The 22500-nt window shown below is 44.6% G+C and overlaps 1 protein-coding gene across 2 annotated transcripts in view; it reads right to left on the minus strand.

Moving 5' to 3' along the window:
• The window catches only part of LOC125039179 (angiotensin-converting enzyme-like), a 42531-nt gene that overhangs the window by 10473 nt on the left and 9558 nt on the right, over positions 1-22500 (minus strand). The window contains exons 5-20 of one of the 2 annotated variants that reach the window (XM_047632958.1): positions 21672-21815; positions 20107-20237; positions 17855-17963; positions 14809-14906; positions 13194-13375; positions 11566-11690; positions 9751-9935; positions 7871-8076; positions 7203-7325; positions 6475-6638; positions 6273-6367; positions 5817-6212; positions 2410-2571; positions 1481-1583; positions 951-1091; positions 1-89 (exon numbers count right to left, since the gene is read on the minus strand). The exon at positions 1-89 is cut by the window's left edge and continues 121 nt beyond it. In XM_047632958.1, the coding sequence (XP_047488914.1) occupies positions 1-89; positions 951-1091; positions 1481-1583; positions 2410-2571; positions 5817-6212; positions 6273-6367; positions 6475-6638; positions 7203-7325; positions 7871-8076; positions 9751-9935; positions 11566-11690; positions 13194-13375; positions 14809-14906; positions 17855-17963; positions 20107-20237; positions 21672-21815 (2453 nt within the window). Of the gene's footprint in view, positions 90-950; positions 1092-1480; positions 1584-2409; positions 2572-5816; positions 6368-6474; positions 6639-7202; positions 7326-7870; positions 8077-9750; positions 9936-11565; positions 11691-13193; positions 13376-14808; positions 14907-17854; positions 17964-20106; positions 20238-21671; positions 21816-22500 lie in introns of both variants that reach the window. The other variant, XM_047632956.1, reaches the window with a different exon arrangement.

The following is a 22500-nucleotide window of genomic DNA, read 5'->3' on the forward strand; positions in this document are numbered from 1 at the left end:
CTCGATCTCTTGCTTGAAGCTCTCCTGCGTGTAATTTTCAGACGCAATGGTGTAAGGTTCTAACCACATCATCCCGGCGTCATCGAATTCTGTTGGTTAAAGAGGATTCGACGTGTCGGTGTATGTAACAATATGGTGTGAGGGAGAGGTAGGGATAGATGGAGACAGGTGGATAGATAGATAGATATAGGGAAAGAAGGAGAAAGAATGAAAGTGACGGATGAAAGTGAGCAAAAGAGAGGAAGAAAGGAATAGATAGATAGACAGACAGATAGATAGAGGGAGGGCGAGGGAAGGAGGGAAGGAGGGAGAGAGGGAGGGAAGGAGGGAAGGAGGGAAGAAGGGAGAGAGGGAGAGAGGGAAAGAGGGAGAGAGGGAGAGAGAGAGAGAGAGAGGGAGAGAAGGAGAGAGGAAGGGAGGGGGAGGAGGGAGGGAGGGGGAGAGGGAGGGAGGGAGGGAGGGAAGGAGGGCGGGAGAGAGAGGGAGAGAGCGAGAGAAAGAGAGAGAGAGAGAGAGAGAGAGAGAGAGAGAGAGAGAGAGAGAGAGAGAGAGAGAGAGAGAGAGAGAGAGAAAGAAAGAGAGAGAGAGAGAGAGAGAGAGAGAGAGAGAGAGAGAGAGAGAGAGAGAGAGAGAGAGAGAGAGAGAGAGATGGATAAAGAGAGAGAGAGAGAGAGAGAGAGAGAGAGATGGATAAGAGAGAGAGAGAGAGAGAGAGAGAGAGAGAGAGAGAGAGAGAGAGAGAGAGAGAGAGAGAGAGAGAGAGAGAGAGAGAGAGAGAGAGAGAGAGAGAGAGAGAGAGCGAGAGAGAGAAAGAGAGAGAGAGGAAAACTACATAAACGCAAAACCAAACTCAACACACAAGAAAAAAAAAGGAGAAATCAGCAACCAAAGAAAACGGAGAAACCACGAGAAAACAAAGGGGGACTAAAAAAAAAAAATGCGCCACTCACCATTCAGTTCTGCAGCCTTGTTTTGAAGAGTGATATACCTCGTGTAATTTTCCTTTATGGGCTTCCCGGAAACCTCCCTCCACTGTTCCCAGTAATACTTCAGTTCCTCGTAATCTCGGTTTACAGCCATCACGTTCTCAACTGGAAGAAGAGAGACATTAGACAGATTGTGTGTGTGTGTGTGTGTCTGTGTCTGTGTGCGTGTGTGTGTGTGTGTGGGTGTGTGTGTGTGTGTTTGTGTGTGTGTGTATCAATGCTGTATAAATATGTATACTAATAATAATGATAGTAATAATAAGAATAAGAATAAAACAATAATAATAACAACAACAACAATGACATGATGAGAATAAAACGTATCCATTAGCGAACCACAGACCTCGAGAAATTTCAACCAAATCCATTATACGCGTACAGCCCCCCTCCCCCCCCCAAAAAAAAAAAAACATTAAAAATAAAAAAATAAACAAATAAATAAAACAAATAAGTGAAACAAAACAAACACTGTGATAAAACCGAAGACAACTCACGGGCATCGCTGTTAAGACCCTCTGCTTCTTCACAGGATTGCTTATCGTAAGGGCAGACTACGCTCGTGAAGGCGTTGGTCATCCCGGTGACAATGGCGGTAAGCTGTCAAGTAGAGGAGAAAAGGTGGGGGGGGGGGGGTAAATAGAGAGATTTTATGAAGGGAGTCGCGATGGATTCCTTAATTTATGGTGTGTGTTTGTGGGAGAGGGAGGGAGGGAGGGAGGGAGGGGGAGGGGAAGGAGGAGGAGGAGGAGGAGGAGTGTGTGTGTGTGTGTGTGTGTGTGTGTGTGTGTGTGTGTGTGTGTGTGTGTGTGTCAGAGAGTGTGAGTGTGCGTGCGTGCGTGCATATATATATATATATATATATATATATATATACTTATAATCACTATTTGTCTTAAAGCACTAAATACAAGTAACGAATATTCGGCATAAATAGAATGGAATTCATATCGACACCAAGAAAATATTCTAGATAACTTGGGAAAAAAGTAGAAAAAGAAGAAGGAGAAGAGATAGTGGAAAAGAGAGAGCGAGAGAGAGAGAGAGAGAGAGAGAGAGAGAGAGAGAGAGAGAGAGAGAGAGAGAGAGAGAGAGAGAGAGAGAGAGAGAGAGAGAGAGAGAGAGAGAGAGAGAGAGAGCGAGCGAGAGAGAGAGCAAGCGAAAGAGAGAGAGAGCGAGAGAGAGAGCAAGCGAAAGAGAGAGAGAGCGAGAGAGAGAGAGAGAGAGAGAGAGAGAGAGAGAGAGAGAGAGAGAGAGAGAGAGCGAGAGAGAGAGCGAGCGAAAGAGAGAGCGAGAGAGATAGCGAGCGAAAGAGCGAGCGAAAGAGAGCGAGCGAGAGAGAGCGAGCGAAAGAGAGAGCGAGCGAAAGAGAGAGCGAGCGAAAGAGAGAGAGAGCGAGCGAGCGTCGCTTCCAGACTCCCCTCACCTCGGCCATGTCTGCGTCATCGAGCTTCGCGGTGCCCAGCGTCTTCTGCAGCTCGAACTGCCGCCTCAGGGCCTCGTCCTCGAAAGTCTCGTAGTTGAAGTACTCGATGACCTCGGCGTGGAGCTGCTTGTACCGCTGGGCCACCATGAGGCTGGCTTCGTTCTGGGGGGGTGGGGGGGGTAAAGGATTGGGTGAGCGGGGGGTAGCAGGGAGTGGGTGGGTGGAGAAGGGGGGGAGGGGAAGGGTGTGGGTGGGTGGAGTGGGGGGAGGGGAAGGGAGTGGGTGGTTGGAGTGGGGGGAGGGAAGGGAAGTGGATGGGTGGAGTGGGGGAGGGAAGGGAGTGGGTGGGTGGAGTGGGGGGGAAGGGAGTGGGGGGGTGGAGAAGGGGAGGGAAGGGAGTGGGTGGAGTGGGGGGAGGGGAAGGGAGTGGGTGGGTGGAGAGGGGGTAGGGAGTGGGTGGAGTGGGGGGGGAAGGGAGTGGGTGGGTGGAGAGGGGGTAGGGAGGGGAGTGAGTGGGTGGAGTGGAAGGGGAAGGGAGTGGGTGGGTGGAGAAGGAGGGGAGGGAAGAGAGTAGGTGGAGCGGGGGGAGAGGAAGAGAATGAGCGGAGGGGGGGGGGGGCGAGGAAGAAGAGGGAGAGGGAGAAGAATCTTTATCAATCACTTTTTCATTAAAGAAGCTACTATGAGTCATTAATCAGTCACTATCCTTTCCCTTCGGCCTCTAAACCGGCTCACTATCAGTCACTGTCAGTTAACGTAACCTTATATGAATCACTAAAAAATTCCATCAAACATTATGAGTAACATGAATATGAATAAATAAATACTCATTAACCACTATAAGTCATTGCCATTCACCATCAGTCACCATCAACCACTATGACTCATACCAGTCACCATCAGTCACTATAAAATACTATAAGATCACTGCTAGATACGATCAGCCAGTCACTGTGAATTACGAGTGATCACCATCAATCACTATGAGTCACAACCAATCACCATCATCTTCAATCAACCACTATAGGTCACACATACCAATCACCATCAATCTCCAATTACCGTAAACCACTGTAGTCACTACTTATCACTATCAGTCACTATATATCACAACCAATCACCGCAGTCGCTGTGAATCACTCACTACCAGTCCCCTTAAACCGCAATAAATCACTATAAAACACCAAAGCCACTATGGATCATCAATCACCTTCAACCCCTACGGTTCACTATCAATCACTATAAAGAACTACCCATCACCATTAATCACGATGTGTCACTGTTAGCCACCTCCACCTCCGTTATAAATCACTATCACAGTCACCATCAAACTCAGACCTCGAAGGCCCAAATCTAATGCCCCTTGTTAACTCACTGTAGTATCTAATTTGACAAATTTCATGACTAAAGAATTTCTCTCCAGTTCAGCTTCAATTCTTTATACATCAATTTTCACACACACACACTCACACACATACACACACACACACACACACACACACATACACACACACACACTCACACATACACACACACACACACACACACACACACACACATACACACACAGACACACTCACACACACACACACACTCATACACACATATTTTTTCTTTTCTTTTCTTTATTTCTTTTTTTCTTTTATTTTTTAATTTCTATTTCTATTCCCGTTTTCCAGTCTATTCCTATTCTTATCTTCCTTTTTCCATTTCCCGTGTTTTCTCTCTTTCAATTTCTGTTTCATACATCTACTACCGTTCCTGCTTCTGTTTCTCTGTTTTGTGCTTCTATTTTCTCTTTCTCTTCCTATTTTTCTCTTTCTCTTCATGTTCTATTACAGTTTCTTTGCGTCCATGTTGTCTTTCTATTTCATTTCCATTTCCCGTTTCCCTTTCGGTCTCAGCATCTATTTCTTCTTTTAATTGTATTTCTACTTTTCTGTTCGAGTTGTATTTTCTATTTTCTAGTTTTATCTTCTCCTTCCATCTCTGCTTCTTTTTCTATCTCTACTTTTATCTCGGCTTCCAGTTCTCTTTTATTTTCTTTTTCCCTTTTCATTTTCTATGTCTATCTATATTTCTGTTTTCTACCTCTATTTCAGCTTCTATCTACTTCCATTTTTTTTTTCTTTCTCATATTCTATTTCAATCTCTACTTCTCTCCCTCTCTCTCCTTCTCCCTCCCTCCCTCCCTCTCCTTCTCCATCCCTCCCTCCTTCTCTATCTTCCCCCCTCCCTCCCTCTCTATCTTCCTCCCTCCCTCCCTCTCTATCTTCCCCCCTCCCTCCCTCTTTATCTTCCTCCCTCCCTCCCTCTCTATCCCCCTCCCTCCCTCTCTATCTTCCTCCCTCCCTCCCTCCCTCCTTCTCTATCTTCCCCCCTCCCTCCCTCTCTATCTTCCTCCCTCCCTCCCTCTCTATCTTCCTCCCTCCCTCCCTCTCTATCTACCTCCCTCCCTCCCTCTCTATCTACCTCCCTCCCTCCCTCTCTATCTACCTCCCTCCCCTCCCTCTCTATCTACCTCCCTCCCTCCCTCTCTATCTCCCTCCCTCCCTCCCTCTCTATCTTCCCCCCCTCCCTCCCTCTCTATCTACCTCCCTCCCCTCCCTCCCTCCCTCTCTATCTTCCTCCCTCCCTCCCTCTCTTCCTCCCTCCCCCAATAAATTAAATCACTATCACAATCACCATCAATCACAAGCTTCAAATGCCCAGTGGCCCTGTCATCTCTTTACTAAGGAATGGTCCTCCAGAGCCAGAAAACCCAATATGCTCTCTAACGTGTCCAATGTATAACTACTGTACACTATGTTAACTTTATTATCTCATTTTTTTTAGATCAAAACTGTCACTTATGTTGTTTTTTTGTAAAATAGTTATATACAATAATGCTAGGTGTTCTTGTCATCAATATTTAGTTTGTTTCAAAGATGTAAATACGCATTATGTAACTGATAACTTATCATGTATGTATATGTCCTTATGTTGGTATTCTAAATCTCCAGAACTGTTTTATCAGGGTCCGTCCTAAAGGAGTCCAACTGATAGAGTGCTTAGCCGTATTGCATAATGCCATATCATGCTTTTTTTATATTTTGTAATATCTGGCTTGATAGATTATTTGATTCTGAATCTGATTCTTTCCCTCTCTCTCTGTCTCTGTCTCTCTCTCTCTCTCTGTCTCTCTCTCTCTCTCTTTCTTTCTCTCTCTCTTTCTCTCTCTCTTTCTTTCTCTCTCTCTCTCTCTCTCTCTCTCTCTCTCTCTCTCTCTCTCTCTCTCTCTCTTTCTTTCTCTCTCTCTTTCTTTCTCTCTCTCTCTCTCTCTCTCTCTCTCTCTCTCTCTCTCTCTCTCTCTCTCTCTCTCTCTCTCTCTCTCTCTCTCTCTCTCTCTCTCTTTCTCTCGCTCTTACCGACGCTGCCTCGTTCGCATCCGTGACGTTAGTGTAGTACTCCCAGTCGACGAAGGTGGCGTTTCGGATGAGCTCTGTCATTTCGTCGTTCATCTGCTGGAGCGCGAGACGGGCGCTCTCCTCGTCGTTGGGGTCCACTGTGGTGAGGGCCACGGTGCTGGTGGAGACGTCGGTCGAGGATTCTGGTGGCGGGGAAGCATTGCTGGAGGATTCTGGTGGTGGAGGAGCATCGGTGGAGGTTGCTGGTGTTGTGGGAGCATCGGTGGAGGTTGCTGGTGTTGTGGGAGCATCGGTGGAGGTTGCTGGTGTTGTGGGAGCATCGGTGGAGGTTGCTGGTGTTGTGGGAGCGCCACTGGAGGATTCTGGGGTTGTGGGAGCGCCACTGGAGGATTCTGGGGTTGTGGGAGCGCCACTGGAGGATTCTGGGGTTGTGGGAGCGCCACTGGAGGATTCTGGTGTTGTGGGAGCATCGGTGGAGGATTCTGGTGTTGTTGGAGCATCAGTGGAGGATTCTGGTGTTGCTGGATCATCGTTGACCCCGTCACAATCAACTGCGGAATAAATTAGTCTTTGAAAGTAAATGAATAAATAAACCACAACCCACTGGCCGATATCTTGCAGCAACCCCGAACACCTGAACTGAAACCCACGCACGCACCTCCCCAGCCCACGCACTGGCCGGCGCTGGCGAGCTCCTGGTCGAGGTGCTGGATCAGGGGGTCAAAGTAGGCGATAATAGCCTGGGGGTCCATCTCCGAAGACCCGCCCAGCTCCTGGAGGACGGCGGGCCACGGCTGAGAGAACCCGCGATCCAGGGCAGATCTGGAGGTGAAATTTTGATTTTTTTAAATAGAATGTCAGTTTCTTTTCTCTTTCCCCCCCCCTTTGGTCTTCTTCCCTTTCTCTGTGTTTATTTGTTAACTTTCTTTCTCTTTCTGCTTGTCTGTCTATCTGTCTATCTATTCTCGTTCTCGTGTTTCTCTGTCTGTCTGGTTCTCTGTCTGGTTATCTGTCAGTCTGTCTTTCTTTCTCTCTATCTCTCTCTCCCTTTCTCTCTCTCTCTCTCCCTCTCCCTCTCTCTCTCTCTCTCTCTCTCTCTCTCTCTCTCTCTCTCTCTCTCTCTCTCTCTCTCTCTCTCTCTCTCTCTCTCTCTCTCTCTCTCTCTCTCTCTCTCTCTCTCTCTCTCTCTCTCCCTCCCTTTATCTCTCTCTCTCTCACTCTCTCTCCCTGTTTTTCTATCTCTCTCTCTTTCTCTCTCTCTATCTCTCTCCCTCCCTTTTTTTTCTCTCTCTCTCTTCCTCTCTCTCTCTCTCTCTTTCTCTCTCTCTCCCTCCCTCTCACCCCCATCCCCTCCCTCCCTCCCTCTCTCTCCCTCTCTTCCCTCACCTGAGAATCTGTCCTGCTTCTACATTGTTGTAAATATCACAGGTATGCAAAGGACCCGTATGCCCGGCCGCCTGGCAGAGTCGCTGGTGGAACTGGAACTGAACGATGAAGCTGACGAAGTACCTGGAGGAGGGAGGAAGATGAGATGACTGACTGACTGACGAAGAACCTGGAGGAGGGAGGAAGAAATAAAAAAAGATGGGAAAGGGAGAACAGCAAATGATAAAAAGGTAAAGAGACAATGGAGAAAGAAAATGATGAGGGAAGAAAGAGGAACAGGAAATGAAAATGAGAATAACGGAAGGGAAAATGAAAAGGGAAGAGAGAGGGAAGAAGAAAATAAGGCGAAAATGAAGAGAAAGTGAAATTAAATGGTTATTATAAGTTGGCGTTGGTAATGATGATAATGGTGATAATAGTGAAAATAATGATGATAATGGTGATGAACTGATAATGATGATAAAGCAATGCTATTGAAGGTCAAGTATGACAAATAAATGCAACGTTTTTCATTATCAGTAGCGAAAACAAAAACAACAACGACAACAGCAACAACAACAATAATAATCGTCATAAAAAAACGAAAAAAAAAAACAAACACCGAGATATCAATAAGACACACACACACACACACACACACACACACAAACACACCCATACACACCCACCTGATATATGGCACGTTGGCCGGTACGTGATACTTGGCACCGGGGTCGAAGTACTCCTCGCCCCTGGCACCGTCGGGGGGTGCCACTCCCTGCAGGTCCTCTCTCAGCTGCCACCAAGCCCCGTTCAGGTTCTCGCTACTGACGCTGCCTTCGTAGACTCCCCAGCGGTACTTGTCGAGCAGGTAGCCGAAGGGCAGGAAGGCGATCTGGGGCAGGAGGGAGGGAGGGGAGGGGGGGTTAGTGGTGGTGGTGGTGGAGGGAGGGGAGGGGGGGTTAGTGTTGGTGGTGGTGGGAGGGGAGGGGAGGGGGTTAGTGGTGGTGGTGGTGGGAGGGGAGGGGGTTAGTGTTGGTGGTGGTGGGAGGGGAGGGGAGGGGGTTAGTGGTGGTGGTGGTGGTGGGAGGGGAGGGGGTTAGTGTTGGTGGTGGTGGGAGGGGAGGGGAGGGGGTTAGTGGTGGTGGTGGTGGGAGGGGAGGGGGTTAGTGTTGGTGGTGGTGGGAGGGGAGGGGAGGGGGTTAGTGGTGGTGGTGGAGGGAGGGGAGGGGGTTAGTGTTGGTGGTGGTGGGAGGGGAGGGGGTTAGTGGTGGTGGAGGGAGGGGAGGGGGTTAGTGTTGGGGGTGGAGGGAGGGAGGGGGTTAGTGGTGGTGGTGGAGGGAGGGGAGGGGGTTAGTGTTGGTGGTGGTGGGAGGGGAGGGGGTTAGTGGTGGTGGAGGGAGGGGAGGGGGTTAGTGTTGGGGGTGGAGGGAGGGAGGGGGTTAGTGGTGGTGGAGGGAGGGGAGGGGGTTAGTGGTGGTGGTGGAGGGAGGGGGGGGGTAGTGTTGGTGGTGGAGGGATGGGGGGGGTTAGTGTTGGTGGTGGTAGGGAGGGGGAGTTGCTTACCTCCTTCCCCTTTTCTCCTTCTTTATCGTTCTACTTCCTCCTTCCTCTACGCCTGTTATATCTCTTCTCTCCTACTCTTAACTCTCTTCTCCCTCTCTACCTTCTCCTTCGACCTCCTCTCCTCAATGTATTCCTTTCCTCTATCCTCCCTCCTCCTCCCTCCCCCCCTTCATCTTCCTTCTCTCCCCCAATGTATCCACTCCCTTTCCCTTCCTCTATCCTCCCTCCTCCTCCCTCTCTCCCTCTCTCCCTTCTTCCTTCTTTCCCCATTCCAATATACTCCCTACACCTCTTCCTTGAATCCTCCCCTCCCTCTCCCCCAGGATTGAGGAAGGAGCGGGGAGGCGTCTTCCTTTTTTTTTTTTTCTCTCTCTCCCCTTTTCGTCTGTCCTTTAGTTTCTCCGTCTCTTCCCTTCCCCTCTCTCTCCCTCCCCCTCCTTATCCCGTTCTCTCTCTTATTTCCTTCCTATCCTCCCTATCTTCCCTAATATCTCCTAGTCTCCCCTCCTTTTCCCTTCCTCTCCACTCTCAGCTCCTCTCCCTTCTTACCCCTTGCCCTCTCTCTCTCCTTACTCTTCCCTCCTCCTCCTCCCTCCTTACCCCTCCCTCTCCCCCACTATCTATCTCTCCCCTCCCCCCCATCTCTCTCTCCCCTCTCCTCCTCCCTCTCTCTCTCCCCTCTCCTCCTCCCTCTCTCTCTCCCCTCTCTTCCTCCCTCTCCTCCTCCCTCTCTCTCCTCCTCACCCCTCCTCCCTCTATCTCCCTCCTTACCCCTCCTCCCTCTCTCTCTCCCTCTCCCTCTCCCTCTCTCTCCCTCCTTACCCCTCCTCCCTCTCTCTCTCCCCTCTCCCTCTTTCTCTATCTTCCTCCTCACCCCTCCTCACCCCTCCCTCCTCACCCTTCCTCCCTCCCTCTCTCCCTCCTCACCCCTCCTCCCTCCCTCCCTCCCTCTCTCCCTCTCTCTCCCTCCTCACCCCTCCTCCTCCTCCTCCCTCCTTCCTACCTTCTCCAGCGCCATCTTCATGAGGAAGTTGAGGTCCCTCTTCTCCTCGTCGCTGAGTTCCTTCCCGTCGGAGGAGGAGGAGGCTCGCGGGAGGCTCCTCGTGGGCGTGAGTCCCAGGACGTCTTCGAGATGCGTGGGCGTCATCACCGAGAGGGAGATGAGGTCGCCGATCGCCTCGTGGAAGCCTGGGGAGAGGGAGAGGGGAGGTGAGATGGTGGAGAGGGAGAGGGGATGGGGGAGAGGGAGAGGAAAGGGAGAGGAGGTGGAGGAGTGGGTGATGGGGGAGAGGGAGATGGGAGGGGAGATGGGGGAGAGGGAGAGGGGAGGTGTGATGGGGGAGAGGGAGAGGGGAGGAGGGATGGGGGAGAGGGAGAGGGGAGGTGAGACGGGGGAGAGGGAGAGGGGAGGTGAGATGGGGGAGAGGGAGAGGGGAGGGGAGAGGGGGGAGAGGGAGAGGGGAGGGGAGATGGGGGAGAGGGAGAGGGGAGGGGAGATGGGGGAGAGGGAGAGGGGAGGTGAGATGGGGGAGAGGGAGAGGGAAGGGAGAGGAGGTGGAGGAGTGGGTGATGGAGGGGTGGAGGAGTGGGTGAGCGGCGAGAGAGGTAGGAAAAGAAGGGGAGGGGGAGATTGGGGGAGGGAGTGGGGGAGGAGGAAGGGAGAAGGAGAGGAGAGGGAGGAGAGGAGAGTGGGTGAGGGAGAGGCGAGATGGGAAGAGAGAGATGGGGGAGGAAAGAGGGAGGAGAGAGGGTAAGATGGGGAGAGAGGGAGGGAGGAGAGGAGGGGGTGAGGGTGGGCAGAGAAGGGGGAGGAAAGAAGGGGAGGAGGGGAGGGTGAGGGAAGGAGGCGTGAGCGTGGACGGAGGAGGAGGAGGAGGGAGGGCGAGGAGGTGGAAGAGGAGAGGGGGAGGAGGAGGTGATGAAGTAAGGAAGATGAGATGGGGAGAAGTGGAGGAGAAGGGGAAGAGAAGAGGGAGAGATGGGGAAAGAGGAGAGAGGAGGAAGGGGGTGGGGAAGGGAATGACTAGGGGAGGAGAGGGAGGGGGGTAAGAATAGGTAGGGGCCAAAGAGGGAGAGGGTAAGCAAGGGTAAGAGAGGGTTTAGCGAAAGGGGAAAGAAATGAAGGACGGAACGAGAGAAGGAAGAAGGGAGGAGATGGACAAGAGGGGCGGCTAAAGATGGGAGAAAGGAGGGTGTAGAAGGGTGAAGATAGATAGAGAAACTCCCAAAAAACAAGAGTATTATATATATGTATATATTTCCTTAATCATTATCTTCTAATTATCAAATGTACAGTACTACTAAAAGGAAGATGGTACATAAGGACGAGGACAAGAGAGTCAGAGAGAAAGAGAAAGGAGAGAGAGGTAGGAGAGGAAGAGAACGAGAGAAAGAAAATGAGAGAGATAGAAAGACAGACAGGCAGAGAGAAAGAGAAAGAAAGAAAGAAAGAGAGTGAGAGATAGATAGATAGATAGATAGAGAGAGAGAGAGAGAGAGAGAGAGAGAGAGAGAGAGAGAGAGAGAGAGAGAGAGAGAGAGAGAGAGAGAGATGAAGAGTGAGAGAGAGAGAGAGGAAGAGAGAGATGAAGAAAGAGAGAGAGAGAGAGAAAGAGAGAAAGAAACCTCTTCCCTCTTTCTCTCAGCACTCCCCCCTCATCAACACATCCCCCCCCCCCTCCCTCATTCCGTCTTCCCTCCCTTTCCTCCTCCAGAAACACAGACAAAACAAAAACAAAAAACAAAAACAAACCCAAAAGACAAGACAGAAAGACCAAAGAAAGTAAACCAAGTAAAACCGAGAGTCAAAGAATCTCACCTGGATTGGCCGACTCCCTGAAGACATGGGGTTGGTTCTTATAGGCCATGAAATACTCGATGTGGCCCATTTCGTGGTGCACGGTCACGAGGTCGTACATGTTGACTTCGGTGCACATCTTGATTCTGCGTGGAAACCGGTTGGATTTGATTAGGATTTCGGAGGGTGAAATACTCTACCGTGTTGGTACTATGGTTGAAAAAAGACACAATGTAAAATTAGATTTATTAAAAGTGAGATTACATGTTTCGGAAGGGAAGAGGAGGAGGAGGAGGAAGAGAAGGAGGAGGAGGAAGAGAAAAAGGATGGGGGAGGAGAAGTAGGAGGAGGAGGAGGAGGAGGAGGAGGAAGAGGAAGAGAAAAAGGATGGGGGAGGAGGAGGAGGAGGAAGAGGCGGAGGAAGGAGGAGGAGGACGAGGAGAGGAGGAGAAAAGGGAGATAGAGGAAGAAGAGAAAAAGATGGGGGAAGCACCAACATCCTGTCTATCTCTCTAGCAATTAGTGTCTTTGTGTAGCCATCTGTCATCGCCCTCCCCCCCCTTCATCTCATCCAGGCACGCACACACACTAACACACACACACAAACACACACACACACATAAACACACACACAAAAACACACACACTAACACACACACAAACACACACACACAAACACACACTAACACACACACAAACACACACACACACACAAACACACACACACACCCAAACACACACACACACACAAACAAACACACACACACACAAACACACACACACAAACACACACACACACAAACAAACACACACAAACACACACACACACACAAACACACACACACTAACACACACAAACACACACACACACAAACACACACACACACAAACACACACACACACACAAACACACACACACAAACACACACACACAAACAAACACACACACACACAAACACACACACACAAACACACAAACACAAACACACACACAAACACAAACACACACACACACAAACACTAACACACACACACGCAAACACAAACACACACACAAACACACAAACACTAACACTCACACAAACACACACACACAAACACTAACACACACACACAAACACAAACACACACACAAACACTAACACACACACACACAAACACACACACACACCTCCCCTTCCCCCCCTCCCCCTCCCACACACCTCCCCTTCCCCCCCCCTCCCCTTCCCAAACACACAAACACACAAACACAAACACACACACACACACACAAACGCAAACACACACACAAACACACACACACACAAACACAAAAACACTAACACACACACAAACACACACACAAACACACAAACACACCTCCCATTCCCCCCTGCCCCCACCCCCTACCCCCTCCCACACACCTCCCCTTCCCCCCTGCCCCCACCCCCTACCCCCTCCCACACACCTCCCCTTCCCAAACACACAAACACAAACACACACACACCTCCCCTTCCCCCTGCCCCCACCCCCTACCCCCTCCCACACACCTCTCCTTCCCCCCTCCCCCACCTCCTACCCCCTCCCACACACCTCCCCTTCCCCCCCTCCCCCACCCCCACCCTCACCCCCACCCCCACCCCCACCCCCACCCCCACCTCCACACCCACCTATAGTCCTCCCCGTCGGGCCCGAGACAGAAATCCTCGGCCGACGCGTGACAGACGATGGTGCGGCCCCACGCGGTCTGGTTTAGCACGCTCTTGTCCCAGAAGGTTTGCGTCATGGGGAAAAGGCCGATGCTCTTGAAGAAATCCTCGGCGGTATCGAACATACGCTGGATGTCCCAACCCTGGTAAGGAGAGAAAAAAAAAGAAAAATAGAAAGAAAGAAAATAAGAGAGAAAAAAAATGTCGATGTAAAAAAATAGATAGGTAGATAGATAGAACGTAGAAAGTACATTACTGTTCTGGAATATATATATTTTTGTCGTAGAATCTATAAATGTAAATACAGTATTGCCATAAAATGAAAAGAAAATACATTCTTAACATAGAAAAAAACATGCAAATAATACAATTTTGGCCTCGAATGTAAAAAAATATATATATAATATTACTAAATTATTCCCCAAGATTTAATTACATTATAGCCCTAGTATGAAGAATACAATGTTGCCCTTAATTGGTTTTTTGCAACCCAATAATGAAAAGAGTCACTTAGATGGTCTTGTTGAAAATAAAAAAAAAATGATATTAACAAACGAATAATATTGAATGAAGTTATATTACTGGCACGAAAAAAACACTTATATGATCCAAAATGAAGAAAAAATGTCAATTGAAAATTAAAACTTACATGATTAACGCAAGAAATAACTAAATTAACGACAATCAAATCGCATCATTAACGAAAACGCATTATTGATAACCTAATAAAAAAACGAACAATCACAACCCTTTTATATCATTGGCCAATTAATTTGAATAATATAAAAGAGACAAAGATACATATAGATCTAACTTTACGCTTTTAACGAAAAAAAAGTCAATCTGAATTTAACAAAAGAAAAAAAATATAGGCCTATAATACATATTATTCATCAAAGGAGTTAAATCAATAATAATAAACTAAAATTTAATAAAAAGGAAAGCACTGAATCAAATATTTAAAACTTATTAATAAAATAAGTAATACAAAGAAGTATAAATAAATATACTCGTTAACTGTTACCAAAGATAAACTCTTAACAGACTATCAATTTGCATTTCCACTTGATGAGAGTAAAATACAGACATTATGATAAACATGTCTTTTTTTTTTCCTCAAAAATAGGATAACCGAGGAATTGAGAATATGAACCGATAAAAAAAAATTACATCATTGAAATTTAATCCTAATCTAGAGCAAGAAGATATTAACCAAAGATGAAAAGCTATTAACTACCCCCCCCCCCCCCAAAAAAAAAAACAAAAAAAAAACAAAAAAAAAAAACTAAATATAAGAGATACTAACCGAAAATAAGGGTATTTACCATCCCTCAAAAAAGGGTATTAACTAAAAATAAAAGGGCATTAACCGAAAAAATGTTTAAAAAAATATATATATGTATATATATGTACATATATGTATGTGTATATATATGTATATATATATATATATATATATATATATATGTGTGTGTACACACACACACACACACACACACACACACACACACACACACACATATATATATATATATATATATATATATATATATATATTAGCCGGAAAAAAACTTACATTCTTGACCATGCTTTCGGAGACATCAAAAGAGGGCATCTCCGGGAAGGGCATCACGTGGCGGGCGATGCTGGACCAGTCTTGTGCCCACATGTTACCTGTCGGGTCAAAGGAGGTCAAGAGGCCATTCGGGGTCAAGATAGGTCACGCGAAAAATGAAATGGTGTGGGGGAAGGAGATGATGGAGGGGGAGAGGGGAAGAGGGAAAAGGGGTGAAGGAAGTAGGGAGAGGAAGAAGGAGATAGGAAAAGGGTGAAGGAAATGGGACGAGGTAGAAGGAGAAGAAGAAAGAAGTGAGAATGGAAGAGGGAAGAGAGAGGAAGAAGAGGGAGAAAGGAAGAATTGAAAATAGAGAAGGAAATGAGACGAAGAAGGAGTTAACATGGAGGAAGATAGAGAGAGGAACAAGGAGGATGAAGAAGAAATAAGAGATAATTGAGAAGGACAGAGAGAGAAAGAAGAAACAAAATGAGGAAAAAAAAAAATGGAGATGGAAATATTAAGAAAAGCAGGAAAAAAAGGAAAGAAAGAAAGAAGCGAAAACAGAGTATTATAGAAAGAAGGAGAAGAAGGAGTAAGAAAGAAGCAAAAGTGAAGAAAAGAAAGAAAAAAAGAAAAAAAAAAAAGAAAAACGAATATTTCCAATATGTCTTTTTTAGAAGAAAAAGAATAGAATAAGAAGAAAAAGATGAAAATAAAGATGAAGAATAAGAATAAGAAGACGGAGGAGGAGAAGGAAGAAGAAAAATAAGTAGAAGAAGAAGAAAAAAGAAATAACAAGAAAAATAAGAAAAAGAAGAAAAAAGAAATAATAAGAAAAAGAAGAAGTAGAAAAAATAAATAATAAGAAAAAGAAGAAGAAGAAGAAAAAAGAAATAATAAGAAAAAGAAGAAGAAGAAGAAAAAAGAAATAATAAGAAAAAGAAGAAGAAGAAGAAAAAAGAAATAATAAGAAAAAGAAGAAGAAGAAGAAAAAAGAAATAATAAGAAAAAGAAGAAGAAGAAGAAAAAAAGAAATAAGAAGAAAAACAAGAAGAAGAAGAAAAATTAAATAATAAGAAAAAGAAGAAGAAGAAGAAAAAAGAAATAATAAGAAAAAGAAGAAGAAGAAGAAAAAAGAAATAATAAGAAAAAGAAGAAGAAGAAGAAAAAAGAAATAATAAGAAAAAGAAGAAGAAGAAGAAAAAAGAAATAATAAGAAAAAGAAGAAGAAGAAGAAAAAAGAAATAATAAGAAAAAGAAGAAGAAGAAGAAAAAAAGAAATAAGAAGAAAAAGAAGAAGAAGAAGAAAAAAGAAAGAATAAGAAAAAGAAGAAGAAGAAGAAAAAAGAAAGAATAAGAAAAAGAAGAAGAAGAAGAAAAAAGAAATAATAAGAAAAAGAAGAAGAAGAAGAAAAAAGAAATAATAAGAAAAAGAAGAAGAAGAAGAAAAAAGAAATAATAAGAAAAAGAAGAAGAAGAAGAAAAAAGAAATAATAAGAAAAAGAAGAAGAAGAAGAAAAAAGAAATAATAAGAAAAAGAAGAAGAAGAAGAAAAAAGAAATAATAAGAAAAAGAAGAAGAAGAAGAAAAAAAGAAATAAGAAGAAAAAGAAGAAGAAGAAAAAAGAAATAATAAGAAAAAGAAGAAGAAGAAGAAAAAAGAAATAATAAGAAAAAGAAGAAGAAGAAGAAAAAAAGAAATAAGAAGAAAAACAAGAAGAAGAAAACTTAAAAAAAATTAAAAAATAAAAACAGTTATGAAAACTAACAGAAAAAAAAACTTAATCACTATGATAATGAAAGTGGTTATTTATTCTAAAAAAAAAATAAATGCTGGTGACATTAATAGTAAAAAAATAAAACAAAAACAAAACAAAAACATTGACAAGAAGAACACAAAATAAGAAAAAAAATACAGCAATAATTATGAAAGCAACGACAACAATAATAACAAAAAAGCATATAAAACAAAAACAATTCTGAAAACCAAAAAAAAAAAAAAAAGACAAAGAATATAACAACAAGGAAAACAAAAAACATCTTACAAGAGATGTGAGAAAATAGACTAGATACAATAACCAAAAAAACAATAACCAAAAAAAAAAAAAAAAAAAAAAAAAAAATAGTAATAATAAAATAAACAAAAAATGATAAATTAATAATTAAACAAATCACCAACACTACACAAAAATCAACTCCAGAGCAACACCACATCACCACCACCGCCCACGACACCATACCGATCGAGATGAAATATACATATACAACACCAACAACAATAACAATAACCGCACTAATAACACCAACAACAATACCACCATCAACACCATATCAAAGTACAACACCAAGGACACGGACAGGGCATAGACACCCACAACACCAAGATCACGGACGGGGCATAGACACCCACAACACCAAGATCACGGACGGGGCATAGATACCCAAAGCACCAAGATCACGGACGGGGTATAGATACCCAAAGCACCAAGATCACGGACGGGGCATAGACACCCACAACACCAAGATCACGGACGGGGTATAGATACCCAAAGCACCAAGATCACGGACGGGGCATAGACACCCACAACACCAAGATCACGGACGGGGCATAGACACCCATAACACCAAGATCACGGACGGGGCATAGACACCCACAACACCAAGATCACGGACGGGGCATAGACACCCACAACACCAAGATCACGGACGGGGCATAGACACCCACAACACCAAGATCACGGACGGGGGCATAGACATCCACAACACTAAGATTACCCACAACACAAAGATCACGGACGGGGCATAGACACCCACAACACCAAGATCACGGACGGGGCATAGACACCCACAACACCAAGATCACGGACGGGGCATAGACACCAACAACACCAAGATCACGGACGGGGGCATAGACATCCACAACACCAAGATTACCCACAACACCAAGATCACGGACGGGGGCATAGACACCCACAACACCAAGATCACGGACGGGGGCATAGACATCCACAACACCAAGATCACGGACGGGGGCATAGACACCCACAACACCATCAACACCATACCGAGGATATGAGCTGGGATGGGCCCCGTAGGATCTATCCTGCCGGGGTACACATCGGAGAGACGCATCCTCACGTAGGCATGCAGCTTCTTGTAGAGTCCTTCAGATAACTGGAAGGAGGAAGGAGGAGATAGGATGAGAGATGGGGGAGAGGAGAGAAGGGGAGGTGGAGAGGGGGAGGTAAAGAGAGGAGAGGGGAGAAGGGGAGGTAAAGAGAGGAGAGGGGAGAGGGGGAGATAGGATGAGAGATGGGGGAGAGGGGAGAAGGGAAGGTAAAGAGAGGAGAGGGGAGAGGGGGAGATAGGATGAGAGATGGGGGAGAGGGGAGAAGGGAAGGTAAAGAGGGGAGAGGGGAGAGGGGGAGATAGGATGAGAGATGGGGAGAGGGGAGAAGGGGAGGTAAAGAGAGGAGAGGGGAGAGGGGAAGATAGGATGAGAGATGGGGGAGAGGGGAGAAGGGGAGGTAAAGAGGGGAGAGGGGAGAGGGGGAGATAGGATGAGAGATGGGGAGAGGGGAGAAGGGGAGGTAAAGAGAGGAGAGGGGAGAGGGGGAGATAGGATGAGAGATGGGGAGAGGGGAGAAGGGGAGGTAAAGAGGGGAGAGGGGAGAGGGGGAGGTAAAGAGAGGAGAGGGGAGAGGGGAGAAGGGGGAGATAGGATGAGAGATGGGGAGAGGGGAGAAGGGGAGGTAAAGAGAGGAGAGGGGAAAGGGGAAGAGTGAAGAGAGGGAGATAGGATGAGAGGTTGGGAAAGAGGGAGAGGGGGAGGTAAAGAAGGGAGAGGAGGTAGAGGTGGAAGAGGAGGAAGAGGAGGGAGAGAAAGATGGACGAGGAGGACGGGGATGAGGAAGAAGTAGAGATAAAAAAGGAGGTAGAGGAGGAGGAAGAGGAGGAGGAGGAGGAGGAGGAGGAGTAGGGAGAGGAGGAGGAAGACAGACAGACAGACAGAGAAAGAAAGAATATGAAAAATAGAAAGAGGAAAATACTAATTTACATTCTGCCTTGCACAGACACTGATTCAATCCCAGCCATGAATACCAAACTTTTAACCTATCTGAACTAACGCAGCAACCATTAGTCAACCATAGGATCATAAAATTATTGATTAGACGAAACTTCTTTCTTTCTGCTCTATTGTGCTGCACATCTGTTAACCTTTATGCACATTATTTGTCAATCAAGTTTTTTTTTTTCACAACCGGATGCCCTTCCTGATGCCACCTGTCCCACTTATCCTTGTTGGGGACCGGCACTTAGGACTTGGCTGAGACTTACTGTTTATCGTATATCTTTATACAATAACAATTCACATCTACCACGAGGAAACCACCAATTCACTTCCTAATACACGAAAGAAGAATCTTTTGAAATTAATAATATTACATTGTACATTATTTGCTTCCAATAACAAAATCACAAAGAAGCTCATGTCTGCTTCTGACAGTACATTGCCTCATTCTCACATTTTTTAAAAAGCAAACTAATAATTCTTAAAACTAAAACAAAACATTCAATTGGTAGAATCTAACGACATTTTGACATTTCTGATAGCGTGCTCTGATACCCTGATACTTAATGTATTAGAAAATTGATACTAACACACTCTAAAACAATAACATCTAAACATTTTATACGATACATCTAACATATTTGTCTGTGTAACAGCTTTGATATATCCAACACTTATTACTAAACATTTCTAACTAGAATCTCTAAACACTTACATTAACATATTAACAACCCTAAAAAAAAAAAAATCCTGACAATGCATTCTTAATTATATTATAATAACATTTAACACAATTGTTATAATACAGTCCAATATACTAAGGTTTAACATCATTCTAAATCTCGTACATTAAGTGTTCTGCATTTCCTCGTTATCTTCCTCATCAAAGCCAAACCCTATTCAGTCCATTCAGTACGAATTAGACCATGATCCTCTGACATTTCACTGAGGCCACGGCCATTCAACCCTCGCTGACACCATGCCCCTCCAATGATCAGTCAAGCAACGCTCCTATAAAGTTTAAAATACTCCGAAAACAACGCTTTACCAACGCCTATAACACTGCTGATGCACTGACACCTCTTCAATGCCTCTGAAACTACGCCTCTTCAGCGCCCGGTTGATTGCAAGTTCCCTAAGCTTTGAAGGAAACCGCGCCCCTTCAACGCTCAATCAATCCCAGGTTCCCTAAGCATTAAAGGAAACCGCACCCCTTCAACGCCCAGCAAGTCCACGCCCACCCACCGTTTGCCACGCCTGCTCGGCCATCGTCTTGAACTGCTGTTGGTCCAATGCCTGGCCGCCTGTATACTTGTCGGCTTCTCGTTGGGTGACCGTGTAGCCGTTCAGCCAATAGGAGCCCGTGTTGTCGAAACCTGCCAGAGGTAAGAGGGAGTGTCATGTTAATGAAATTGTTATAAGTATGATGAAGGTAATGAAAATGGTATTACGTGATAACCAATCGAAGGATGATAATAAATTTTACAACAAATTAACACAAACACAAATATGAAAAGGAAAATAGCCACAGTTAGAAATGAAAATAAATCGTGACGTTTCGAACTCTTCACGTGTTCCATTTCGGTTTATTATTAGTCTGAAGACGAACTCGTGGAAAAGTTCGAAACGTCACGATTTATTTTCATTTCTAAATGTGACTATTTTTCATTTTCATCGTCATAACAAAAATATCAGAGAATGAAAATCAGTCTCTTCTGAGGACTACTTCAAGAGGAAATAACAAAGATTGAGAATAAAGAAATGCCAAATCCACCGTGTTACGCGTGGAAGAACTCACTACAAATATCAAGTGATTTTTGGGATAACTTCATAAAATTGTCATTTTTCTTTTTCTCACACGACGAGGAAACTGTAAAGCTAATATACATTTTTTATTCGGTTTTATGATCATTTGCCCTTCACTGTGTAATCATATTTACCTGTCCATTTACAATGTCTTACATTATTGAAAATTGTAATAATGTCAGAAATGTTTAGTACTGTTGGCTAACTTATATGCTTTTTAAAACAACAACCTACAGTTTGCTTTTCCAGACACTCTTGTACCACTGCCGTTCAATTTCAGATTAGAATTTTAGGAAACCAGTGATAGATAATAACAATAATAATAAAAAGTAAATTAAACTAAAGTGTTGAATGAATTGTGTAACTACTTACCCTCTAGTGTGTCCAATCTCAGGAAATTTTTGCTTTACTCAACATACTGTATTTTTGTAATTATTTTAACTGAAACTCGTTGCCTTTATTGTTAATAGGAGATTTGACGAACCAGAAAACTCCTGAGTCTAGGGAGAGTTGCCAGTTCCTATTTTTTTTATATTAACTTGCTCACGGACGTACGACCATTTATCCGTGTAAATATATCTGTATATCTATATCTACTGTATCCATCTAACACTTCTTTTATCTCTCTATTAAATACTATCACTATCTTTTTACTGCTTGACGTATCTACTCATTCGAGTATCTATGCATCTATAATTTTACAAAATGATCTGATGGTACAATTATTTACTCATTAAACTTTATCAGTGACTGGTTTCGAAATAAAATATAAATTATGATGGTACAAATGATAATGAATAAAATAATCCCAAAATTATCATAATTGCAATAACAAAAATATACAAAATTAATAATTGCAGTAACGATAATGAGTAATGGAAAGCATAAGAGTGTTAGAATAACAATAACTTTTAGAATGATATAAATAGTGGTAATGATAACCATAATACACAATAAAATATAAAGAATACTGTAAATGAAAAATAATACACGGTTATCCTCACCGTCCAGCGTCGCCGCCTTGTTCGAAAGCTCAACGAAGCGAAGGAAATCCTCCCTCATCAATTTTCCGGTATTTTCCCTCCACTGAACCCACGCATGACGCAGTTCTTCCCAGTTGACGGATGTGGCGAAGATCAGTTCGATATCTGAAGGGAAATAATGAGTTTATTGATGACGATGTAATAGGAAAATGAAGTGCGAGAGAGAGTTCGAACGCGGGGATAGGAGGGTGGGAGGGAGGTATGAGGGGAGGCGGGAGGAGGATTCATTTGTAGGCCTATCGTACTTCAGGTGTACCTTGATTATGCCGTACACACACACACACACACACACACACACACACACACACACACACACACACACACACACACACACACACACACATATATACACACACACGCACACACACACATATATTGTGTGGTGTGTGTGTGTAGTTTTTTTTTTTTTTTTTCCATTTTCATAGTTATATGATGCTTTTATTAAGTGTTTTATTTTTTGTCTTCGGATTTTATAATTTGACGCTGTCAGATCAAATCAGATGGGTTTATCAGCTGATTCCTCAGATCATTCATTTAATTAATGGCTTATTTGCTCAATTACTTTAACTTTATCAGTGACTCAAGGACTTAGTTACCTTGACCTTTTTGAGTGACTCGGTGATCTACATACTCACAAATTTTAATAATTACAATAAACGTCACGTTATCAGTAACTGATTCCTCAAATCATACTACGCTTTATCAGTAACCATGATACTTATCCACAATCAACTTTAAGACTGACTTACCCACTCCCAACCAAGTTCTCTCCAACAATCAACTTAACCAC

The sequence above is a fragment of the Penaeus chinensis genome, chromosome 26 (genome assembly GCF_019202785.1).
Source record: "Penaeus chinensis breed Huanghai No. 1 chromosome 26, ASM1920278v2, whole genome shotgun sequence".
Taxonomy (NCBI): Eukaryota; Metazoa; Arthropoda; class Malacostraca; order Decapoda; family Penaeidae; genus Penaeus; species Penaeus chinensis.